Source organism: Phyllobates terribilis, unplaced genomic scaffold (genome assembly GCF_046119375.1).
Source record: "Phyllobates terribilis strain yellow unplaced genomic scaffold, ASM4611937v1 Scaffold_3__8_contigs__length_932513732, whole genome shotgun sequence".
NCBI lineage: Eukaryota > Metazoa > Chordata > Amphibia > Anura > Dendrobatidae > Phyllobates > Phyllobates terribilis.
Genome location: NW_027362763.1, coordinates 77,063,643 through 77,088,873, shown reverse-complemented (window position 1 = coordinate 77,088,873; position 25,231 = coordinate 77,063,643). Strand labels below are relative to the sequence as shown.

The 25,231-nt window shown below is 51.2% G+C and overlaps 1 protein-coding gene across 3 annotated transcripts in view; it reads left to right on the top strand.

Annotated features, from left to right (window-relative positions):
- The window catches only part of PKHD1 (PKHD1 ciliary IPT domain containing fibrocystin/polyductin), a 1,008,258-nt gene that overhangs the window by 427,718 nt on the left and 555,309 nt on the right, over positions 1-25,231 (top strand). For all 3 annotated transcript variants that reach the window (XM_073674041.1, XM_073674039.1, XM_073674040.1), the window contains one exon: positions 788-921. In XM_073674041.1, the coding sequence (XP_073530142.1) occupies positions 788-921 (134 nt within the window). The remainder of the gene's footprint in view (positions 1-787; positions 922-25,231) is intronic.

Sequence of the window (25,231 nt, the reverse complement as noted above, 5' to 3'; positions counted from 1 at the left end):
TCTATCTATCTATCTGTCTATCTATCTATTATCTATCTATCTATTATCTATCTATTATCTATCTATCTATTATCTATCATCTATCCATCTATCTATCTATCTATTATCTATCTATCTATTATCTATCTATTATCTATCTATCTATTATCTATCTATCTATCTATCATCTATCTATCTATTATCTATCTATCTATCTATTTATCTATTATCTATATCTCTATCTATTATCTATTTATCTATCTATCTATTATCTATCTATCATCTATCTATCTATCTATCTATCTATCATCTATCTATCTATTATCTATCTATCTATCTATCATCTATCTATCATCTATCTATCTATCTATTATCCATCTATCTATTATCTATCTATTATCCATCTATCTATTATATATCTATTATCTATCATCTATCTATTATCTATCTATCTATCATCTATCTATCTATCTATATATCTATTATCTATCTATTATCTATCTATCTATTATCCATCTATCTATTATCTATCTATTATCCATCTATCTATTATCTATCTATTATCTATCATCTATCTATTATCTATCTATCATCTATCTATCCCTCTATCATCTATCTATCTATTATCTATCTATTATCTATCTATCTATCTATCTATCTATCTATCTATCTATCTATCTATTATCTATCTATCTATTATCTATCTATTATCTATCTATCTATCTATCTATCTATCTATCTATCTATTATCTATGTATCTATTATCTATTCTTCCATCCCCCAGTAATGACTGCTTTCATATTCATAGGAGAACATCTAGGAAATTACCTCCAAGTTAAGAGGAATTTGCTGATCAAGATTTTGGGGAGCGATAGTCTCTCAAATATTGAAACGCTGGCTCCGGCCGCTGTTTATATCATGTCTCCATCCAACACCATTGAGGTCAGGATTTAATTCTGTTTATTGTTCCCTGTTATCAGCCATTTTAAAGTGGACAACTGTTGTTTTTCTCAGTGGAATAACTGACAGGAAATCCTTGTCCCCCATGATCGCTGCTTGGTAATATCGGCATTGTCAGTAACACATCATCCAGCTGCACCTCATCTTGGAAAGCATAGCACTAAACATTTCAGTTCCGTCGATCTCATTTTCCGTCTTACAAATGCCCATTTATTGCACAGTAAAATTGTGAAAACTGTTGTTTAATATCTTATTTCTAGGGTGAGTTTTGAACACTTGAAGTTATGGGCCCAAAGCCTAACATGGCCGCCGTCTGCGTTCTGTCACATGCAGTGTTGTCATGGAGACCTTGTACAGACCCAAATTCATCATCCATATCAATTTCTACATCTTCCTCTTTGAATCGAGCAAAGTGTCTGCAGACACATGCAAACATTCGTGTATGTGTGACGCCCAACTGCGCTTGGTATCACAGATCCTAGAAGGGTGCATTGATGGATTCCTCCACAAGAGGCCCCCATAAACATTCACACATCTCCACCTTCCACCTCAGACCACCAGAGGGAGCCCTTTAGGGATATAAATAGGGTAGGTGGAGCCAGGCAGTTCAGTTCCTCTGGAGAGTTCAGCAAGTACAGGTCTGAATACAGAGTCGAGCTCAGGTCAGTTGTAGCTCAGTTAGAGCTTTAGGTGTGCCGGCGCCATAAGATCGGTGAAGCGCGGCAAGCTGCCGTTAGTGTGTATAGCCTAGTGAGGGCCCGAGTAGGCCGAAGGCGAGTGGAGAGTTAGTACATAGGGGGCAGAGGAGCTTTACTGGCTCACTGCGAAGAAGTAACCGGACACCGGGTCTGAGCTTACCGGGATCTCTATGACCCAGTAAGGCATAACCGGAATCCCTGGAGAACTACAAGTCCCAGGATCGCTAAAGTGCTGATGCGTAACAGATTCGGGAGACACATAGGCCCCGCAAGCTGAGGAGCGTGTACTCCAAGAGAAGGCCCTACCACAAGGTCAGCCAGCGCAGGACAGAGACAAAGTTAGGCCTAGCTCCAGGCAGGTCAGAAACTTACTACGCAGAGGCAAGAAACAGGAGGCCCTACACCCGCTCATTGGGGAGGATCCTGATATGCACCCTTCACCCTACAGTGCTCCGGGATGTGCCTGAATTTCCACCAGTAAAAGGTACTGAAGTGACTATCGTGTCTGTCCCTGTTCTTGCTCTGATCCGGCTGGGTCTCACCTGTCCTGCATCCCTTTTCCCTACGCTGCCCTGAGGCCTAGCTCCATCTGTGGGGAGCTATACCATCGAGCTGCCTTATCACCGGCCTCAGTGGACTGCGCAGCGCTGGTGATTGTCACCAGAAACCACAGGTGGCGTCACGAACTTTCATAAAACTAACAAACCTATTATCCTAATATACAATCCCCTTTTTAAAGAGTGACCCCAGGGTACGGGCCCGGGAGCCGACCACCGCGACATCCCCAAGGGAAAGGCCCGGGTATAGAGTCATCCCCATCCCCTGGGCTGGTCATATGCGGTGACTTGGGTCTCTATGACAACAAAGCATCGGGCGGAGATAAGAATGTCTCAGTAGTGCAGCCTCAGGCTTTCGGCCTGTAACTTTAACTGATTATATATTAGTCTTGAAGTAAGATATGTGAAAACTGTTTTTACATTTGTATTGTTCACAAAAGACCCTATTATAAATCTGCCTTGATTAATCGTGTTATATCATTTAGGCTTTCTATTAATAGGGGAACCTCAGCTCCATGAGAGCAAATATTAAACTCCAATTTGTATGGAAATACATAAAATAATACCATCAAATTAGTTGATTATGTCCCTTTAAATATCACAATACCAGACCAGCCTGCACGCACATGGCAAAAAGCTACATGTGTTAACAGAAGGCAACATTCCCTAATGGAAAAACTGTTTTGCATAGCGGGGATCCATGAAAGTTCTTCTACACTCCATAGACACGTATTACCCCCCGGTGTATGACATGCGGCCCCATTACCCCCAGTATATAACATCCGGCCCCTCACCTCTGGTGTATAACAACCGGCCCCTTTACCCCCAGTGTATAGTATATATAGTGTAACATCTAACATATATAGTGTATATATAGTGTAACATCCGGCCCCATTACCCCCAGTGTATAACATCTGGTCCCTCACCTCTGGTGTATAACAACTGGCCCCGTTACCCCCAGTGTATAGTATATATAGTGTAACATCTAACATATATAGTGTGTTAGGAGGACGGTTGCAAACAACTTTATTATAATGGAACGCAACTGACCCCGGGGTCCGCAATGCAGCCTGGTGGACTGCTGCCAAACACTTTCCGGGTGAGAATGAAAGCAACCAACTTAAATGATAAACCCTTCCATGTTACTGCACACAGGAACGGGTATAGCGGTTCGCTCAATCTCCGTTAACAGCACGGGACATGTGCGACCGGGGAAGTAGCTGTAGCCCTGTTAACTACACAGGGACTGTAGCACCCTGAGGATTCGGCTGCTACAGGGGTATTGCACCTCAACCCAGAGGTGTGATATTCCACTCCCGGGTAAGGAAGGAGTGTGGATCTGAGCTCGGTAGGCTGCATGCACTACACACATCCCATTTCCGAGGAGCAGACCGACGGTACTCCCACTTAGAAATGTGCAGGTACGACCGAGTCTGTTCCTGGCTGGAGTGGGAGGGGGGTGGTACATCCCAAGTAGTGTAGGGGCAGATAGGGGGAGCAGCCTGGGTAAAGATAGGAGCTCATTGGGTGCTGGTCACCTGAGCTCACACATAGAGGGTGTATATAAGGTGGGCACCAACTAAGAACAGGGTCAGATGCAGAGGATCAGATGCAGAGAGTCAGTCAGCTGCAGAGAACAAGTCAGGAGCAGAGGAGAGAAGAAAGACAAAGACCCAGAGTGAGAGAGGAGAAAAGAGAGAGACCCAGAGCACAGAAGAGAAGGACTCTGAGATCCCAACTAAAAGCACCGGGTGAAGAGTCGGCATCAGGGTACCGGAACCCAAGCTGGTGGGGGTAAAAACATTCCCCAGCCAGAGACCGGAGACCGTGGGCAGCGTCTGCCACGGTCACCCATCACATCCACCCCGAAGGCACACCACATGAAGGGTCAGGGAACCCAGGGCCAAGGGTGTCCCAACAGAAGGCCCGAGGGAGCTGGACCTAGGTGGATTACTGGTGGGGACGGCCAGAGAACGGGACAGAAAGAGAGCTCAGGGCCACGCTCCGGACTTGTTTGGGGGTTGGCTGGATCCAGGACCTGGTGGACGCAGCACGGCTCGGGTGGTTACTAGCAGCTGGAGTGACCAGTACAACATCTGCAGTAAGTAAACACCCTTAACTGCACAACCCGACTCTGTCTTCACTGCCGTCTGCACTACACCACCACAACCCCCATCATCTGCACCTGGCCCCTCTGAGGCTATACCCCTCCCGTTGGGGGTTATCCCACCAAGCTGCGCACCCACCATCAGCCTCAGCGGACCCTGCTGCAGCGGCGGCCACAGTGACCGCATCACAACGGGTGGCGTAGTCGACACAAAAGAACTCTTAATAACATCTGTAGGACTGCCACATAACACTGAGCTTGACGCCCTGGGCACGGGGCCGGGTCACAGCCGCTCGGAGACTACAACCCCCCATCTGATCCGGTGCCGGGTATTCCCCTCAAAAAGGAATATGTCCCAGGGGGCGCGTCAACTTTGGCGTAGTCGGCAGGATTACGTGCCCGCAACACCCGGGTACTGCGTGCCTGAAGAAAAGTGCAAGTTTACCTCAGAAAGAAGTCTCCCGCCGGTTCCGGAGGGTCCACGCCATCGGACTCCATCACCAGTCGTTTCCCGCCGATTGTCCGCCATTTCCAACTTGTTCCCGCCATCTGCAGAGTTTCCCGCCACTGGGCGACGCTTCCCGCCAAAACCGCAGATTTCCCGCCTTGGAAGAGCAGCGGACGCCATTATGGGCGTGCCAAAGGAGGGCGAGAGGCCGCCTCCCATCGTGGGCCAGGACAGAAAATGGCGCCAAAAGTGGAAACCGCCCCCACCAACAGAGACTGTGATGCTGGAGGTGTCTGTCAGCGTGAAAGAACTTCCCCTGGAGCTGACAGTCGCCGAGTTGCCCCGGGACCGCCCTCGAAGTGGGAGGAGACGAAAGAAAAGAACGAAGATGGGTGCCGCCTGGAGCAGTCTGGAGCGAGTGCACCCGGAGGCAGGAAGCCTGGAGAAGAGTAGCAGAGAAGCTCACCCGGAGATGTCCAGAGAGCAGAGCAGCACCGGCCCGCTGGCCAGGAGCCTGCTGGAAGAAGAGCAGAGCAGCACCGACCCGTTGGTCAGGAGCCTGCTGGACACCACGACCCCACTAGGCCTAGTGGAGGTCCTTGCACAGCTCCCCCGAGACCGGGAGTGTGCGCAGACTGCCCTGGAGGGCCTCGCACGGAGGATGGCCCGGGTACAGCGCGAGATATTGGCGGAGTGGAGCCGTGAGATGGCCCAGCAAACCGAGACCCGGAGCACGCCAGCCGAGATGAGGAAGGAGACCGCCTCTGAGGATGGCGCGGGAGGACCCAAGGCCGGAGACGGCGCCGAGAAGGGAGCCGAACGCATGGAGGCAGGTAAAGGGGACGCCTATACCCCAAGCCGTGACACCGCTTACCTGCCCCAGCTCCCCGTCGCAGAGCCCGAAAGTCCCCCTGCTGTGCCCGAAAACGCCATGTCACCGACGCAGACTAGGCCCCAACCGGAAGCCGCCGCCGCGACCCCTGTGACGTCACACGCCTCGACCCCGAGCGTGACCAAGCAGGAAGTACCACCAGCCTGGTCGCAAGGCCTAGTACCCCCGGGCGCCGCAACACCAACAGCGCCCCCTACCTCCGCGGAGCCTCCGGCCTGGCCGCAAGGCCAGGTAGCCCAGGGCGCCGCCGTCCTAACGGTGCCCTTCACCTTCCAGGTGCCCCAGGCCTGGCCGCAAGGCCTGGGCAATCCGGGCGCCACCACCACCGCGCCCGCACCCGTAAAACCAAGGGTGCCGCGTCTGGGAGAGGACCTGTTTGCCCAGCATACGTGCCCGAACGGGTCTGAAGTTACCACCAGCTACAAGCAAAGAGCAGGAGGAAGACGCCGTTGAGTGCGGCAGAGAAGTGATGTAAATAGTTACCCGATCGGGTACCAAAGAAACTGTTGATACTTATATATAGTCCCCGTTGGGACCAGCTGAGTGAACTGTTTACCCGTTAACCCCTTAATCCCACAGGCTGAGGACTGTGAGCAGCCATTCCCTTTCCCTCCTTACCTGGCCGAGGACTGAGAGCGGCCAACTTCCCCTGTATATAGTTGCGCTTCCTAAAGCGCCCCCTACCGGTTTTATAGAAAACCAGTTTTTCTAAGAGACTGTCGCACTTTTCCCGGACACACGTTGCACAGTGTCCGGAGGAGGAGGAACCAGGAGCCTGAGACGACGAGAAAGTTTTATCTGCTAAGATATGTTATTTATATAATGTTTTTATATGTTTTATATGTTTATATGAAAATTTTGTATGTTTTGGTGTTGTTTTATGTCTTACAGCCCGAGGACGTGCTGTGGTTTACCAGGGGGGAATGTAGCACCCTGAGGATTCGGCTGCTACAGGGGTATTGCACCTCAACCCAGAGGTGTGATATTCCACTCCCGGGTAAGGAAGGAGTGTGGATCTGAGCTCGGTAGGCTGCATGCACTACACACATCCCATTTCCGAGGAGCAGACCGACGGTACTCCCACTTAGAAATGTGCAGGTACGACCGAGTCTGTTCCTGGCTGGAGTGGGAGGGGGGTGGTACATCCCAAGTAGTGTAGGGGCAGATAGGGGGAGCAGCCTGGGTAAAGATAGGAGCTCATTGGGTGCTGGTCACCTGAGCTCACACATAGAGGGTGTATATAAGGTGGGCACCAACTAAGAACAGGGTCAGATGCAGAGGATCAGATGCAGAGAGTCAGTCAGCTGCAGAGAACAAGTCAGGAGCAGAGGAGAGAAGAAAGACAAAGACCCAGAGTGAGAGAGGAGAAAAGAGAGAGACCCAGAGCACAGAAGAGAAGGACTCTGAGATCCCAACTAAAAGCACCGGGTGAAGAGTCGGCATCAGGGTACCGGAACCCAAGCTGGTGGGGGTAAAAACATTCCCCAGCCAGAGACCGGAGACCGTGGGCAGCGTCTGCCACGGTCACCCATCACATCCACCCCGAAGGCACACCACATGAAGGGTCAGGGAACCCAGGGCCAAGGGTGTCCCAACAGAAGGCCCGAGGGAGCTGGACCTAGGTGGATTACTGGTGGGGACGGCCAGAGAACGGGACAGAAAGAGAGCTCAGGGCCACGCTCCGGACTTGTTTGGGGGTTGGCTGGATCCAGGACCTGGTGGACGCAGCACGGCTCGGGTGGTCACTAGCAGCTGGAGTGACCAGTACAACATCTGCAGTAAGTAAACACCCTTAACTGCACAACCCGACTCTGTCTTCACTGCCGTCTGCACTACACCACCACAACCCCCATCATCTGCACCTGGCCCCTCTGAGGCTATACCCCTCCCGTTGGGGGTTATCCCACCAAGCTGCGCACCCACCATCAGCCTCAGCGGACCCTGCTGCAGCGGCGGCCACAGTGACCGCATCACAACGGGTGGCGTAGTCGACACAAAAGAACTCTTAATAACATCTGTAGGACTGCCACATAACACTGAGCTTGACGCCCTGGGCACGGGGCCGGGTCACAGCCGCTCGGAGACTACAACCCCCCATCTGATCCGGTGCCGGGTATTCCCCTCAAAAAGGAATATGTCCCAGGGGGCGCGTCAGGGACTACGTGTGACGCCTCTTCTCAGAAGCCCCTTGTTTACCCTGGGAGATGGGAGACTCGGAGTCGGGTCCTAAGGTGGAGAGATGGGGTGCAGCCGTGGCCTGGACCCGCTCCGTGCCCAGGGCTGTCACAATTTAAAAGGATGGTATGGGCTTATCCGGGATGAGTGGCTGGTTACGACTACGCCACCTGTGGCACCTGGTGAGGGGCCACCAGCGCCGCTGCAGTCCGCTGAGGCATGGTGGTATGGCGGCCGTCGTTGTTACTACTCCCCACAGGTGGAGCAAGGCCTCAGGGCAGAGAGACAGGATGGAGGGGGTAGTAGTAGAGGAGACCGGGTGCTGCGTAATGCGGTGTAGCGCTGAATAAAGAGTCCGGAGGCCATAGGGGTGAACTTCCAAGGCTTTACTCACATAAGAGATGGCAGAAGGAAGGCGACTCCCTGCTCCCCGCGGAGTTCTGCGGTCACCAGGAATGGGGGTCCGACAACCTGCGAGTAAGTCCAGCGTTCAATCAGGACCCCGCACCAGAGTGTTCCTGAACTACAGACCGAATCCTTTCCTGTCTGTGTGTGTAAATAGGCCGGGTCTCCCTCTGAACTCCTCTCAGAAAAAGGGCACAGATGGCAGCTCCGGTGGGATCCTTAGGGCCTACCGGGCTTTCCCAACCAGGACATGGAGTAACAAGGTCGTGTGTCGGGGGCCGGTACCCCTCTTGCAGCCGGAATCCCTCTGAATATATCAGGTTGGCGAGGACAGGTGGCGTATACCGCTCCGTCTGCATCCTCCCTGGGATACATTTGCTGTGGAGCTACACTCCTAAGCTCCGGGCCTTCTTGGTCATGGTCCCTGACCGAGTTGAGACATCCATCATCTGCAACCTGCCCCTCGACCCAAGGCTGAGGTATGAGGGACGTGTCTCTGTCCTCTGCAGGCCCACACAGGATCCACGCTCAGGGAGGGAGATCACGATTATTGACAGTCAAAAGAACCAAAAACCAAAATGGCTTTTTATTAAATATGAAATTTTAAAGTGTCACTAAAATGTGAGTCCTCCACCCACACCCACTAAATGGTTCCCCTAACTCTTGGTTCCCCAGTGTCCCTGTAACCAGGAGGGCAGCACCTAGTGCATTCTAGCCCCCTCTGGTGGAGAAATGTGGTGTTGGATGTGGAGGTTGGGTCCTGACCATCGCACTGTTCTTACCTCAGAGGAGGAACACCACACTCCATTAGAGAAGTGCAGCATCCCTGTGGCGGCCGAACCCTCAGGGGCGCCACACTACGCAGTGGGCGCTAGGATGCGTGTGTGACTCACGCCGGCGTGGAAGTGCTCTCAGCCGGCGTGCTACCGGACTGAGGAGAATCACACCACGTGGCTCACAGGCGGTACTGGGAATACGGCATCTGCAGACTGCTCGGGGTGTATGGTGACCCCCTAGTCGGAGCCAGTCTGTACGGCCAAGCTACCTGCCTATTTCCACTAGCCTGCCTATTATAACTAAAGCACACGTGGAGCTCTATAGGCCAAGCGTCCACAAAACAGCATCACTGCTCAATGATCAGAGCGTGCCGCAATGTTTGTGGGCGGGCCTTTTAAAGATTAAGCCCTGCCCACCGTCGCACCATTGGTGACGTCACCTGCGACCAATCAGGCGATGCCAAGTCACCGGATCAGCTGGCTCCCGAACCACCAATCACAGTCCGACATGTCACGGGCATGCTCAGTGCAGAGAAACCAGGACTTAGACTTTAACAGCCCTGTCTCCCTCCGCAACCTATGCTTCATGTTGCTAGGCACAAAGGCCCAAAAGACAACCTGTACTTCTTGTGGACCAGCTAGGCTTTGGAACTGATGATGATGCTGAGCAGCATCAGCCCTGGCTGGACTGCAATGGGAGACCACAGAAGTTTCTGGACCCATTTTGAATCCAGCAAACACCCGGCACCTAACATAGAGTATATATAGTGTAACATCCGGTCCCTCACCTCTGGTGTATAACAACTGGCCCTGTTACCCCCAGTGTATAGCATATATAGTCTAACATCCAACCCCATTAACTCCAGTGTGTAATATCTGGCCCCTCACCCTCGATGTATAGCATCCGGCCTCATTACACCCCAGTGTATAATATTCAGCCTCATCACCCCCAGTGTATAACCTCCGGCCCCCACAATTCCATCTGCCTTTACTAACATGTGACAGATCGGCTGGTGGAGCAGAGCTCATTGATACCAGCGTGGTCCTGTAATAGGAGCCTCTGGAGTAATAAGTCCATTCATGACATTTCTCCTCCTGAATCTTCCTTTATCACCTATGAGTGATATTATTGAAAAGTACGAAGTGAAGACCATGTAATATTACAGAGCGGGGGGCAGAAAAGACACCAACGCTCTGCTGACCGCATGACTGCAGAGTCCTGACCTCCTCTGGTATAACATCATCAGCACAAACACTGTGCCCCTGCCGGGAGCTTCATGGCCGAGCAGCTGCATGCAGCGGACGTGCCCCCTGGGCCGTGGGGTACTCGGTGCCGGGCCGGTCGTTGCTAGGAGAGATGTCACAGTGGCGGTGACCCAGGGCGGTCAATAAAAGGAGAAATATTTAAAGGGGATTTATAGTTTTTATATACAGTTCATGAAGCCACCTGTGGTATGTGGCTAAAGGGAGCCGCCGCTGCGGAGCAGATCCTCTGGAGCTGGTGTGAATGCAGCAGAGTTGGTTTAGCTCTCCACAGGAAGAGCTTAGCTCCAGGGCAGTGTAGCTGTTGTAGATGTTGTAGATGATGCCGGGCAGTATGGCGCAGGTGATGGCGCAGATAATGATCACAGAGACAGTAAGGTGCAGTCCTCAGGGTTTACTCACGGTTTCTTAGACTTCCAGTTACCAGTACTAGAGTAACTTCCCACGGCGTTCTGTGCTTACTCAGGGAGGGGTTCAGCAAACTCCCAGGTCTCTCTGGAGTACATAACGGGATCCCCTTCTGTGTGTTTCTGCTGGCCGTCTCCCTGCACATCACACCCAGTGTCTCAGGCCAGTGGCCGCGGACCTTGCCGGGCGACGTCTTCTCTGTCCCCTGAGTCCACTATGGCCACCTTTCTGGTGATTAGATGTGGCTTGTGGCTGCAGTACCTGAAATACTGCAGCCTCCGGTTTCCTAGTTGAGGCTTAAAGAACTCTGCTAGTTTAGGGACCGGTCCCATCTGTGCGACCTAACCCCTCCACCTCCTGGTAAATTCGGGCGTACGGGTGGCCTCCAGCACTACCCGTACCACTGGGGTCACTTCCACGTTCCTGGAGCCTTTCCTGATCCTCTCTCTCTTCTCAGTTTTGGGCCTCTCTGGCTAGGCCCTCCTCCTCCTGAGCAGAGCTCCTACAGAGCTCCTGCTCCCTCTACTTCTCCTCTCAGACTGATCTACTGAACTGACTGGAACTCTCAAGATGGGTTCTCCCTTTATACTATTCCTAACAAGTGCTCCCCTGATCTTCCTCCACCCACACCCACTACGTGGTTCCCCCTACTTTGGTCCCCACCACTCCAGCCAGGAACAGGGCTCAGCAGAGGAGCAGTGCATCTTGCCCCTCCTGCTGGTGTGGAGTAGTGTAGTGTTGGATGCAGGTGTTGGGGTCCCGGGCAGTACTCCTTCCTTACCTGAGAGTGAGATACCACACCTCTGGATGAGATGCAGTACCTCTGTGGTGACTGAACCCGCAGGGGCGCCACATACACCCCTGGTAAAAACACAGCACGTCCGCGGGCTGGAACAGAGTAAAAACACATTTTAGACTTGCAATTTTGAGAATGCATTCGCATAGAAGATAATGAACAAACTTTTTCTTCCCTTTATGGGATGCACATTACTTAAACATTGCAGGTTACCATATAAAACTTTTTAAAGAACACATTTTTCTTCTTCACACTTATAAAACATTTTTCAAGCAGATAAAACACTCCTCATATCAAACATTTTCAATCAAATACAGTGAAATTTACAGCCGAATGTCCTTTTCACTGGTAAAGGTGCAATTCTGATGAACATGAGGGACCCGTCCGAAAACCCTCAAAGTAGGCCCTGGGCGGGGCTGCAGGGCATAGGTGATCCAGGTGTTGGACCACGTCTTCGGCCACGGGTTTTTGTTCTGAGGTCAGTCTTGTTGTATAAAACCAATAAGGGGCACTTTAAGAAGTGCAACTATTTACAGTTAAAAGTTTTTAGCTGCTCATCGTCCACAAGCTAAATGTCTTTGTACCTTTACCGGGTAATTATGCACACACACATAACTTTTTAAACTTGCAGTGTCTCTGCTATACCCTTCCGGGTAACTATATACCGTCTGTAAACTTTTTCTTTCAATGAAACAGTTTTAACAGTGGGGCTTCCTCCGGGGGAACTCCTGGTTTCTGCAGGCTGACCCAGCCAGGTCAGCAGCCTCGTACTGCGGGGGCATGTCCCTCCTCTCCTTCGCCACTCTGTATACCTGGAGGGCATACCACCCGCGCTCTCCCTTGTGGCGGGTAAAGGTAACACGATCACTGGGGTAGAGGTCTCGGCCGGGATGCCCCTGTTGGAGATGGGGCTCGACCTCCCGTCGATTGACCAAGATGTCCCGATCCGTCTGCGACTCTCTGACGAAGCCCCACCCGGCGTCCAGGTCGAACTTCACCACTATCCCCTCCAGACTGGGACTAGGGGTGGCAGCTCTTGCCTTGCGGGCCCAGGTTTTGGCCGCCATGTTCCGGGCCTCCATTTGCTACCACCGCACCTGCCGGTCATGGCACTCCTTCTCCAGCTGCAGGAGCTCCCGTCTACAGTACTCCCTCCAGAGGGCCTGGGTCTGGGTCTCCCACGGGAACCCCATGAGGTCCCCCTCCCGATTGTCCCACCGAAACTCCTCTCCTCCTTGGCAGGTAACAGGGGGTGCATGTGTGGGCGTCAGGGGGAGTCCCTGCTGGTCTTCAAATTTGGCGGACCAATCGTAGATGGGGCTTCAGTACATCCACTCGGGTGCGGGGGCAGGTGGCTCTGGTAGGGGGCCTAGGAGCAGGTTGGCGGAGCAGGCGCCTGGGATCGTAGGCTCTGCCAGGGAGCCCAGGAGCAGGTCAGCACTCTCAGCGCCCGGGACAGGGAGACTCCTCTTACCTGCTCCCGCGGCCGCTCCTGTGCTGCTCTCCGCCTCCTGGCTCTGTTCAGGCTCCTCCGGGGCTGGGGCGCTGCTGGTGGAATGTAGCACTGGCTGCTGCCGGGTCACGATCTTCCCCAGCAGCTCCTCCTTCCGGCTGGCGATGGCATCCTGTTGGGCCCTCTCCATCCTCCGGCATAACTCCTGGACCTCGGCATGGAGGAACTCGGTATCCTCCAGGGATAGTTTAGCTATTGCCTCCTCCAGGGTGAGAGGCATCTCGGCGTGCTGCAGGCCACGGACGGGAGCTTGCTCCTGACTCCTCTCCATGCTGCCTGCCGGGTGCGGTCTGTCTAGACTGCTGGAGAATCCACCCTGTCTCCCAGGTTTCTTCTCTCCTCTCCCCTTTCGGGGGCGGTTCCATGGCAGCTTGCTGTCGGCCACACCTAGGGGCGGCCCCCCCACCTTGATAGACACATCTACATACATGGCCACTGCTGCTCGGGGCGGGCCCCACTTTTGGCGCCATTCTGGAACCCAGCCCACGATGAGAGGTGGTTTCTTGTTGTCTTTGGTCTCGCACATAATGGCTCCCGTTCTTCTGGAGCGGGCGCCACATTCAGTATAGAACACAGTCTCTAGGCGCACAATACCAGGTGATAACGGGTGGGTTCATATCCTGTTCGTGACGCCAAAGATATGACGCGCCCCCTGGGCCATAGGGCACTTGGTAGCTGAGCTGGTCGTTGCTAGGGGAGATGTCACAGTGGCGGTGACCCGGTCTGTGACCCAGGGCGGTCAATAAAAGGAGAAATATTTACAGGGGATTTATAGTTTTTATATACAGTTCATGACACCACCTGTGGTATGCGGCTAAAGGGAGCCGGTGGAGCTGGTGTGAATGCAGCAGAGTTGGTTTAGCTCTCCACAGGTAGAGCTTAGCTCCAGGGCAGTGTAGATGTTGCTGCTATGGTGAAGTGCAGAGGATGGCGCAGATAATGATCACAGAGACAGTAAGGTGCAGTCCTCAGCGTTTACTCACGGTTTCTTAGACTTCCAGTTACCAGTACTAGAGTAACTTCCCACGGCATTCTGTGCTTACTCAGGGAGGGGTTCAGCAAACTCCCAGGTCTCTCTGGAGTACATAACGGGACCCCCTTCTGTGTGTTCCTTCTGGCTGTCTCCCTGCACATCACACCCAGTGTCTCAGGCCAGTGGCCGCGGACCTTGCCGGGCGACGTCTTCTCTGTCCCCTGAGTCCTCTATGGCCACCTTTCTGGTGATTAGATGTGGCTTGTGGCTGCAGTACCTGAAATACTGCAGCCTCCGGTTTCCTCGTTGAGGCTTAAAGAACTCTGCTAGTTTAGGGACCGGTCCCCTCTGTGCGACCTGACCCCTCCACCTCCTGGTAGATTCGGGCGTACGGGTGGCCTCCTGCACTACTCGTACCCCTTGGGTTCCCTTTCACGTTCCTGGAGCCTTTACTCATCCTCTCTCTCTCCTCAGTTTTGGGCCTCTCTGGCTAGGCTCTCCTCCTCCTGAGCAGAGCTCCTACAGAGCTCCTGCTCCCTCTACTTCTCCTCTCAGACTGATCCACTGAACCGACTGGAACTCCCAAGATGGCTTCTCTCTTTATACTATTCCTAACAAGTGCTCCCCTGATCTTCCTCCACCCACACCCACTACATGGTTCCCCCTACTTTGGTCCCCCCCCACTCCAGCCAGGGACAGGGCTCAGCAGAGAAGCGATGCATCTTGCCCCTCCTGCTGGTCTGGAGTAGTGTAGTTTTGGATGCAGGTGTTAGGGTCCCGGGCAGTACTCCATCCTTACCTGAGAGTGAGATACCACACCTCTGGGTGAGATGCAGTACCTCTGTGGCGACTGAACCCGCACGGACGCCGCACAGCCATACAGTACAGGCCAAAAGTTTGGACACACCTTCTCATTTAAAGATTTTTCTGTATTTTCATGACATTGAAAATTGTACATTCACACAGAAGGCATCAAAACTATGAATTAACACATGTGGAATTATATACTTAACAAAAAAGTGTGAAACAACTGAAAATATGTCTTATATTCTAGGTTCTTCAAAGTAGCCACCTTTTGCTTTGTTGACTGCTTTGCACACTCTTGGCATTCTCTTGATGAGCTTCAAGAGGTAGTCACTGGAAATCGTTTTCACTTCACAGGTGTGCCCTGTCAGGTTTAATAAGTGGGATTTCTTGCCTTATAAATGGGGTTGGGACCATCAGTTGTGTTGTGCAGAAGTCAGGTGGATACACAGCTGATAGTCCTACTGAATAAACTGTTAGAATTTGTATTATGGCAAGAAAAAAGCAGCTAAGTAAAGAAAAACGAGTGGCCATCATTACTTTAAGAAATGAAGGTCAGTCAGTGCGAAAAATTGGGCAAACTTTGAAAGTGTCCCCAAGTGCAGTTGCAAAAACCAGAGTCACCAGCCTCAGAAATCGCAGGTTAACAGCAGCTCAGATTAGAGACCAGGTCAATGCCACACAGAGTTCTAGCAGCAGACACATCTCTACAACAACTGTTAAGAGGAGACTTTGTGCAGCTGGCCTTCATGGTAAAATAGCTGCTAGGAAACCACTGCTAAGGACAGGCAACAAGCAGAAGAGACTTGTTTGGGCTAAAGAACACAAGGAATGGACATTAGACCAGTGGAAATCTGTGCTTTGGTCTGATGAGTCCAAATTTGAGATCTTTGGTTCCAACCACCATGTCTTTGTGCGACGCTGAAAAGGTGAACGGATGGACTCTACATGCCTGGTTCCCACCGTGAAGCATGGAGGAGGAGGTGTGATGGTGTGGGGGTGCTTTGCCGGTGACACTGTTGAGGATTTATTCAAAATTGAAGGCATACTGAACCAGCATGGCTACCACAGCATCTTGCGGCGGCATGCTATTCCATCCGGTTTGCGTTTAGTTGGTCCATCATTTATTTTTCAACAGGACAATGACCCCAAACACACCTCCAGGCTGTGTAAGGGCTATTTGACCAAGAAGGAGAGTGATGGGGTGCTACGCCAGATGACCTGGCCTCCACAGTCACCAGACCCGAACCCAATCAAGATGGTTTGGGGTGAGCTGGACCGCAGAGTGAAGGCAAAAGGGCCAACAAGTGCTAAGCATCTCTGGGAACTCCTTCAAGATTGTTGGAAGACCATTTCCGGTGACTACCTCTTGAAGCTCATCAAGAGAATGCCAAGAGTGTGCAAAGCAGTCATCAAAGCAAAAGGTGGCTACTTTGAAGTACCTAGAATATAAGACATATTTTCAGTTGTTTCACCCTTTTTTGTTAAGTATATAATTCCACATGTGTTAATTCATAGTTTTGATGCCTTCAGTGCGAATGTGTAATTTTCATAGTCATGAAAATACAGAAAAATCTTTAAATGAGAAGGTGTGTCCAAACTTTTGGTCTGTACTGTACATCACCAAGCACAATGCCGAGCATCGGATGGAGTGGTGTAAAGTCACACCACTGGACTCTGGAGGAGACGTGTTCTGTGCAGTGACGGATCGCACTTCTCTATCTGAGTCTGATGAAGGAGTCTGGGTTTGTACCCGCTGTACAGATGGTGGAGGAGGATGATGCTATGGGCTTGTTATCAGGGGTCGGCTTTGGGCCCTTAGTGCCAGTAAAGGGAAATCTTAATGCTTCAGCACAAGACATTGTGGACAATTGTAGCTTAAGCTTTATATAGTTACATAGGTTGAATCAAGATCTAAGTCCATCAAGTTCAACCTTCCTCCCCCAATTGTACATTTTGTCTAATTTAACTCTTCCCACACCTTTGTGGGAACAGTTTTGGGAAGAGCCTTTTCTGTTCCCCAAGACTGTGCCCAGTTGACAAGGTCCATACAGACATAAAGGGGGGAGTTTGGTGGAAGAACATGACCGGCCGCTCAGAGCCCGGACCTCAACCCCATCCAACAACTAGAGATTGTGAGGGGCAAAAATCCACACAAACACCTCCAAAATCTTATAGAAATCCTTCCTAGAAGAGCAGGAGCCGATATATCTGCAGGGAGGCCGACTCCATATTAATGTCTATGGATGTGGAATGGGAGGTCATAAAGGCTCCTCTAGGAGCGGGCACATACATTTTTCCATTTACTGTATATGTAAACATTTTGGTGTCTCCAGACAACACTGTTATAAGATGACATCAGAATCTCTCAGTGGTGCAGCCTCAGGCTTTGTGTTTTTATGCGATTTCTGTTGTATGCAGTGTTGTATCTATGTCTTCCTCTTTGGAAAAGGTGAATGTATCAATCATTTATGTATTTAGTGACTCAGGGTTTCTATGACAACACTGTCCTTAGCAGATTTTCTCAGCACTGTAGCCTCAAACTTTGGGCCTTTAAGGTGAAGGTTTTTATATCTCAGTCTAGAAATAAGATATTCGAAAACCATTCATGAATTTGTCTTTTGTAACCATGTAGGATTTCTAATTAGAGAGGAACCCCAGTTTGGCAGGAGACCACAATCAGGGCAAATAATAGTAGTAGTGAAAGGATTTTATGGTCCTTTAAACATCATAATTTCTGTCATATCTTTGCAAGAGTCGCACAGGCCGATGTGTTCTACTGCAACCCCAGACACCAGTGAAACAGGTTCCTCTTGGTGTGCGATGTTAATAGCTGTAGGTGTTTCACTCTGTGGCCACTTACTATGGGATGGTACAGGAACCCCAGATTTACATTATAGACAAGGGAGGATTCTGTTCATTTTATAAAAATAAAGTGAACTGTTAGAACTGGTGAAATGTGTACAGTAAATAGCACGTGCAAAGCTTAGTTTTCACAGGTATAGTGGTGACATGTGGCGGTTAATCACTTACAAAGAACAGTTCCTCAATTCAACATGGATGTCTATTTCAATCTCCTTAATTTCTAGCTTGCTTTTCCTCTAACCACAGCCCACTTCCGTGGGGTACCTTTGACGAATATAATGTTCTAACCAGATCTGGCTCACACGTTGCCTCTTTTGCCCCACTCCTCTAGCTGTCCAGGATCCCCATAAACCCACAGCTGTTCCTTCTGGACTCCCAACCGTGCCCAACGCAGCTGAGACACATCATGGTGGCCAATTGAGGATGTTAATTTCTGTATGCCTTCCCCCAATCTTCCTTGTTGACCTTGATCATGGGCCACATCATTGCCATAGCATACCATCCCCAGGGCCTTCATATCACCTGGCTGAAATTTTAGCCAGATGCAAGGGAAGATAGCGGCGCTTTACCAACCTTCAGTTCCTTCTTCTTCAATGAGGTCCTACCCACAGATCTTGTAGAAATTAAGAACCAACCCAAGGTTTAGCTTCCATTTTGTCTGTGCTCTGCATGGCATCTCCATTCACTGTTTAACATAGTTTTCTATGAACTTCCTTTCTTACACCACTTCAGCCAGCCAACGGGATATGGCGCTTTCCGGCACCCTCTTCTAGGCGATTCTTCTACATGCCTCCACCACCCTAGGCCTCATACCGTGTGTACCTTTGGTCAGATGTCTGGAACCTCTCACAGATCCTTATGTCATTCTTGACATCATAGTGGCTGTGGCCATGGGTCTCTCTTTGGGCTCCATGGACTGGGCCATCCCGGTCACTGTTTCAGCTGCCTCCGAAACTTCATCGTCACTCACACAAGGATATCAATTCAGACATGGTGCCTGGAATTTGCGCCCCAGCTTCATGGTGGCTTTCTACTGCTTCTCATACAACTGCCATATAATATGGTGAATCTCTATAAGGCTGTTTTCAGGAATCAGTTGGGCCCAATAAGGTGTTCTGGGACCCACTAGAAGCCCTACTGGTTGGGACAAGGTGCCAATTTTGTCTCTTCCAGAACTGGCACCTCCACAGCCTGCTCACCATTAAGGTTCTGGACTCGCGGGCATTTAGTCGGTCATGATGCGATTATTCATCTTGCTGAAATCACGCCACTCTCTCTTTTCCTTCTTGCAGTGAAATGGTTACAGCTTCTCATTTACCACATTTTTGCAGCCATGGCTCTTACCCTATGAAGGCCATCTTCTCAGCCTCCCTTTGGGCAGAACTTTCCAAAATTTGTGCCACCCACAGACCCACTTTGGGCTGGACTTGTCTTCCATTACTGTTCTGTACTCTGCTGTCTGTTACTCTGGTGGCCTGGGCTACCTGTCTTCTCCATACTTTGCAGGACTTCCCTATCCTGCCAACTATGCCAATTTATTGACTAAGAGTCAAACGAGCTGGGTTCTCCCGTGTGTGTGATGTAAACTGCTGCAAGTGTTTCACTCTGTGCCCGCATACTATGGGATGGAACAGGAATGCCAAGTTTACAATATAGACAATGGAACATATGTACAGGAAGTAGCTGATACTAAGCTTGGTTTTCACATTTTCTGTTTTAACACAGCGTCACAGACATAGGGTTCACATGTGACAGCAAATCACTTACAAATAACAGCTACTTAATCCAATATGAATTTCTTTGATCATTAATTTCTAGCTTGATTTTCCTTTAACCACAGCCAACTGCCATGCAGCACCAATGATCCAGCCTGGCGAGTGGAGTCTTCTTTTACCAACACTTCCAGATCTGGCTTACACGTTGCCTCTTCAGTGCTACTCCTCTTGCTGTCCAGGGTCCCCTCAAATCTACAGCCACATCTTCTGGGCTCCTGGCCGTACCCACCGCAGCTGATCTCTCTTTCCGGCTTTTCCTCTCATTATCTATCCTGGACATTTTGGCTGTATGAAAATCCAGACTGCCACTCACCAAATTACTGTTACAGACTTGCTATGTCAGAATTTTCCTTCTTCGCACATACACCAAGCATGCGGCTAAACTTCTTGCTTCTCACTAGTACATTAACAGTTATATAATGCATCAATTCATAATAAATGCATTAATTCAAAATATCATACCAATAATAACATCTTCAGGGTAGTTGCTTTTTCTTCTGCATGCTCTTACATGTACTGTCACTCCCCTGAATAGCAAAAACCCAAACACACTGTATGACGCGCCCCCTGGGCCTGTGCGGTGCAGGGGGATACCCGGAGCCGGATCGCTGGGGGTTTTAGTCCTCCGTGGCGGTGACCCGGTCCGTGCCCAGGGCGGTCAAACCAGTGGCAGTCTATAGGTAAGAACAATGTCCGACTACGCCACCCGTGGATTGCGGTCAGTGGGGACCGCCGCTGCGCTGCCGACCGCTGAGGCTGATGTTGTTTGCGCAGCCGAGTATGGGATAACTCCCCATGGGAGAAGTATTGCCTCAGGGCAGCTAATGTGGATGATGGGAGTGATGGTGTGAGCGTCCCAGTAGTAATGGTGCTGGTGCAGCAAGGAATCACAGAGACGTGTGGTGCAGTTCAGGGTCTTTACTGGTGGTATAAAGCAGACCCTCCCGGGAGTACTGGTTAGCAGTAGGGGCCTGGTCAGTCTGTGAACAAGCAGGATCTCCCCTGGCCAGGTGGAGTTGTAGGCCTCCCCGACTATCTGCACTCTTTCCTGGCTACCTTGCTCTATGCGGGTAGAAGTAGCCCACGTCCCTGAGTATACCGTGTGGTGCTCACCCGTATGGCCGGTGACTTGAGGCCTTCCGTCAGCCTTCGCTTCACGATGGCGGTGCTGGTCCCTTGCTTGTGACCGTGCCTTCGGGTTTCTAAGGCCAGAGGACATGGAATCCCCTGCCGGTTGGATTCTGCTGCTGGACCTGGATGTCCCCACAGCCTCGGACTCCGTGTCCGGGTTAGTGTCTTCAGCCAAGGCGAGCCTTCTAGCTTCCAGCCTCTGGCACTCGCTCCTGCTCCTACAGAGCTCCTGTTGTCACTTTCCCTGTGTCTGGAACTCAACTCTTTCTGACTTAATCCCGCCCCAGACCCAGTTTATAAGGGCAGATTCCTCCCCTCCCAGGTCTGGGTGGGCCGTGTTGCATGCATAGGGCTCCTGACCAGAGATACCTCCCACTTGCTCTCAGACATAATATCTCTATTACTGTGGTAACCAGACCCCTGGGGTGCCACATTCCCCCCTAGTAAATTTTAGTACTCCGGGACTAAACACATTTTTTAAAGAAACATAAATACAAGGTATAACAATAATACAATGACATATTTACAAGAAGCTTTAGTTCTTTAAAGGTCACGGCGTGTCCGCAACCGGGTGTCCATATCACCCAAGGTGAAGCTTTAAGCGAAGTAGGGGACCTGTCCAAAGCAAACCCCTTGCGTTGGCCTTGGGCGTGGCTGCAAGGCTGGAGCTAGCTACTTTGGGCCGCAAGTAGGCCATGCCAGACAGGTTTTCTCTTCCGCGGCCGTCTTCGCAAGAGGCACAATGTGCAACTATCTACAAGATTGTTCCGGTTATCCAGTGTCCATAACCTGTTAGTCCAAATAAATCTGCAGGGTAACTGAGAAGCATAATTAGTAACAGGCAGCAACAAAAAGCATAAACATTTTCAAGAAACAGGTAAATTCACAGTGCATTAGTTTAGATTCTCCAGCGAGCGGGCATCTGACCTCTAGTGACTCTAGTGGACCTACAGGACCTACTGGTCCTGCACTACAGGGTGTAGGAGGTGTTATGGGTAAGCTAGGCAGCTGTCTTTGGCTCACTAGGGGCACGGCAGGCTCACTACTAGCAGAGGGTTGATTCTCCTGTGCTGCTGGTGTGGATTCTTCTGCCTCCTGGGCCGGCTGCTCTTCCAGCTCTACCTGGTCTTCTGTAGGCACTTGAGCGGCTGGCTGGAGAAAGGTGAGGACGGGCACCACGATAGCGTTGTTTACTTGTGTCCAGGACCGGGGAAAGTCTCCGAGTACGGTGATAATCATTTCCTCCTTTTCCTCTACGGGTTGAGGGTCTTCCTGATCTTCATCCGTGCTTTGCAACTTCTCGGGGCACTTTTTCAGATGGTCTCTGGAGACAGTGGCTGTGGTCTCACCTCCATCCTTGCTGATGACGTACACCTTTGGATTATTGTGGCTTGAGGGCAGTACGGTGTACGGGTCCTTTTCCCACTGGTCGTCCAACTTATGGAGCCGCCTTTTTCTTTTCAAGACCTGCTCTCCAGGTACCAGGGGAACAGCGGGAGCATGTTGGTTATAAGTCCTCTCCTGCCTTTCTCTTGATTGACAGAGACTTCGCTCGACGCTCTCCTGTACTTTCCGGTACTGCTGCTGCCGTTCTGTATCTCAGTCTGTCTCTGGCGAGGTGTCCTCGGGTATCAGGACTCCCATATCCAGGTCAACAGGCAGCTTACCAGGTCTTGCTCGCATTAGGTAAGCCGGGGTACAGTTGGTGGATCCTACTGGGATGTGGTTATACAGGTCCACCAGATCGTGCAGTTTCACAGGCCACAGACTGCGTTCTTCCAGGGGCAATGTTTTTAGCAGATCTATCACCACCTGGTTCATCTTCTCGCAGAGTCCATTGGTTTGGGGGTGATAGGGCGTTGTTCTTATCTTCTTGCAGCCATACAGGTTGCAGAACTCCTGGAAGACCTCCGCTTCGAAGGCTGGTCCTTGGTCCATCAGCATTTGGTCCGGGTACCCGTGTGGGCGGCAGAAGTGCAGCTGGAAGGCTCTAGCTGCTGTTTGTGCTGTTAAGTCTTTGACGGGGACCACCACTAAGAATCGGGAGTAGTGATCCACGATGGTTAGGGCGTAGACATACCCGCTTCTGCTTGGAGCCAGTTTAACATGGTTCAAAGCGACCAGTTCCAGCGGCTGCCTGGTGATGATGGGCTGCAGGGGAGTCCTCTGGCTGGCACGGTCCCTTCTTCTTAGATTGCACGGGCCACAGTCTCTACACCACCTCTCAATGGCTCCTCTCATGCCTATCCAGTAGAACCGTTCACGCAGCAGGAACTCCAGCTTCTTCCATCCGAAGTGCCCGGCTCCATTGTGGTAGGCCTCCAGCACCATAGCCGCGTCCCGTCTCGGTACCACCACCTGCCAGATCAGCTCAGGTGTCCGGGAAATGACCATTCTGCGGCACAACTTCTCCTTGTAGAGGAACAGTCTGCTCTTCTCCGTCCACAGTTGCTTGGTCTCTTCCGGAGCGTCTGGGTCTAGGCGGGCGTCAGCCTGGGTCAGCATCTCCTTCACCAGACGGACTGCGGGGTCACTGTCTTGCGTCTCCGCCCAGTTGTAGTGGGGTAAGGGGTTGAACGTAGCGGATCGCTGGCCCCTTACACGGTGGGAATACTGGGTAATCCCATGACGGTGAAACGCAGGGAGTTCGATCTCTTCCAATTCTTCTGGTTCCTCCCCTTCGTCCGGTAGGTTTGGCATCCTGGACAGGGCGTCCGCGTTGGTATTGGAGCGTCCTGCCCGGTATTTGATCGTGAACTCAAAATTGGACAGGCGGGCCATCCATCTCTGCTCCAGGGCACCCAGTCTTGCAGTGTCCAGGTGTGTCAACGGGTTGTAGTACTTGTAAACGGTGAACCTGGAAGAGGCAAGGTAATGCTTGAAACGTTCGGTTACTACCCACACCACTGCCAGGAACTCGAGCTTGAACGAGCTGTAATTCTCAGGGTTTCTTTCCGTGGGTCGCAGTTTTCGGCTGGCGTAAGCAATTACCCGTTCTCTCCCCAGCTGGATCTGGGACAGTACGGCTCCTAGCCCGATGTTGCTTGCGTCCGTGTAGAGGATAAAGGGCTGGCTGTAATCAGGGTACGCCAGGATTTCATCCCCCGTGAGGGCCATCTTCAGCTGGCGGAAGGACTCCTCTTCCAGCTTTTCCCATTTGAAGGGTGGCTTCTGGTTTTTGGCCTTCCTGGACTGGCCTATCAGGAGGTCCTGCATAGGAGCGGCCTTCTTGGTAAAACCGGGAATGAATCTTCGGTAGTAGCCTACCAACCCGAGGAACTGCCGCACTTCCTTTATGCTGGATGGTCTTGGCCAGTCCTTGATCACGGTGATCTTGTCAGGGTCGGGAGCCACTCCGTCAGCACTCACCACGTGTCCCAGGTACTGTACCTTTGGCTTCAGTAGATGACACTTTGAGGGTTTTACCTTTAGGCCATAGTTTGCCAGGGCTTCAAACACTTCTGCCAGGTGTTCCAGATGGTCCTCATAGGTCTTGGAATAGACGATGACGTCGTCCAGGTATAATAGGACCGTCTCGAAGTTCCGGTGTCCCAGATAGTGTTGAGCCACCCCCGTAGTGTTCGAGTTCGGTTCGGTTCGTCGAACACCCGTGTGTTCGCCGAACTGTTCGTCGAACTGTTCGTCGAACACCTTCGAACACCGTTAAAACCAATGGCAGGCAAACAAAAACACATAGAAACACATAGAAAACACCTTCAAAGGTGTCCAAAAGCTGACAAACTGCTCAGAAGACACAACTAACACATGGAAAAGTGACAAGTACATATAGTCATGCGAAAAGAAAAGAGGTGGAGGAGTAAAAGGAGGGGGAGACACAGATATAGGCATGTCATGCCCTTCTAAAATCCAAAAAGTGAGAAGCCGACACGTTCAGTCCGCACCTGCCCGTGCCACCTCCGTGTCGCCGGGTTTGTGCCAGAGCCGCGGTGAACCCTGACGGCCAGCCCCCCTCTCCCAATACTGGTGCCTGTCCGCTGGTGGGTCGAGCGAGCCCCCCTGTGGTGGAGGCAGCTCTAAGCTTTTTAATTTAAATTGTCTCTCTAATTTGAATAAATACACTTTAAATCCATTTACAAGGATCTATTGGAGGGCAAGTCTCATGCCAGCAGCCGCGGTAATTCCAGCTCCAGTAGCGTCCACTAAAGCTGCTGCAGTTAAAAAGCTTTTATAAGGATCGAGCTCGGCTGTCCACCGCAAGGCATCCTACTGCCAGTCCGAGCCCCTATGCCTTGGGGTGCCTCCTGATGCTCTTCACTGAGTATCCCGTGGTCCCGAAGCATTTCCTTTGAAAAAATGAAGTGTCCAAACTACAGGTGGTGTAGCTTGCTTAACAGCCGGGATAATCCGCTGACTAGCAGACCCTGCTACTAGGCACAAAGTATTTCCTGGGCTAGATGCAGTTAAAAATTTGTAATTAGATACTCTCGTTGGATGCTGAGAAAGCATTCCATAGAGTCTCCTGGCACGCCATATATGATTCTCTTAAAAAGCTTGGGGTAGGGGTCTAGGGGACCCTTTTATAGCCAAAATCACGGCCCTGTATCGCAATACGTCACCTAGGCTGAAGATAAATGGAACTGTAGCACCCTGAGGGCTCGGTTGCTACAGAGGTATTTCACCTCACCCAGAGGTGTGATATCTCACTCTCAGGTAAGGATGTAGTGTGGATCAGGACCCGACACCTG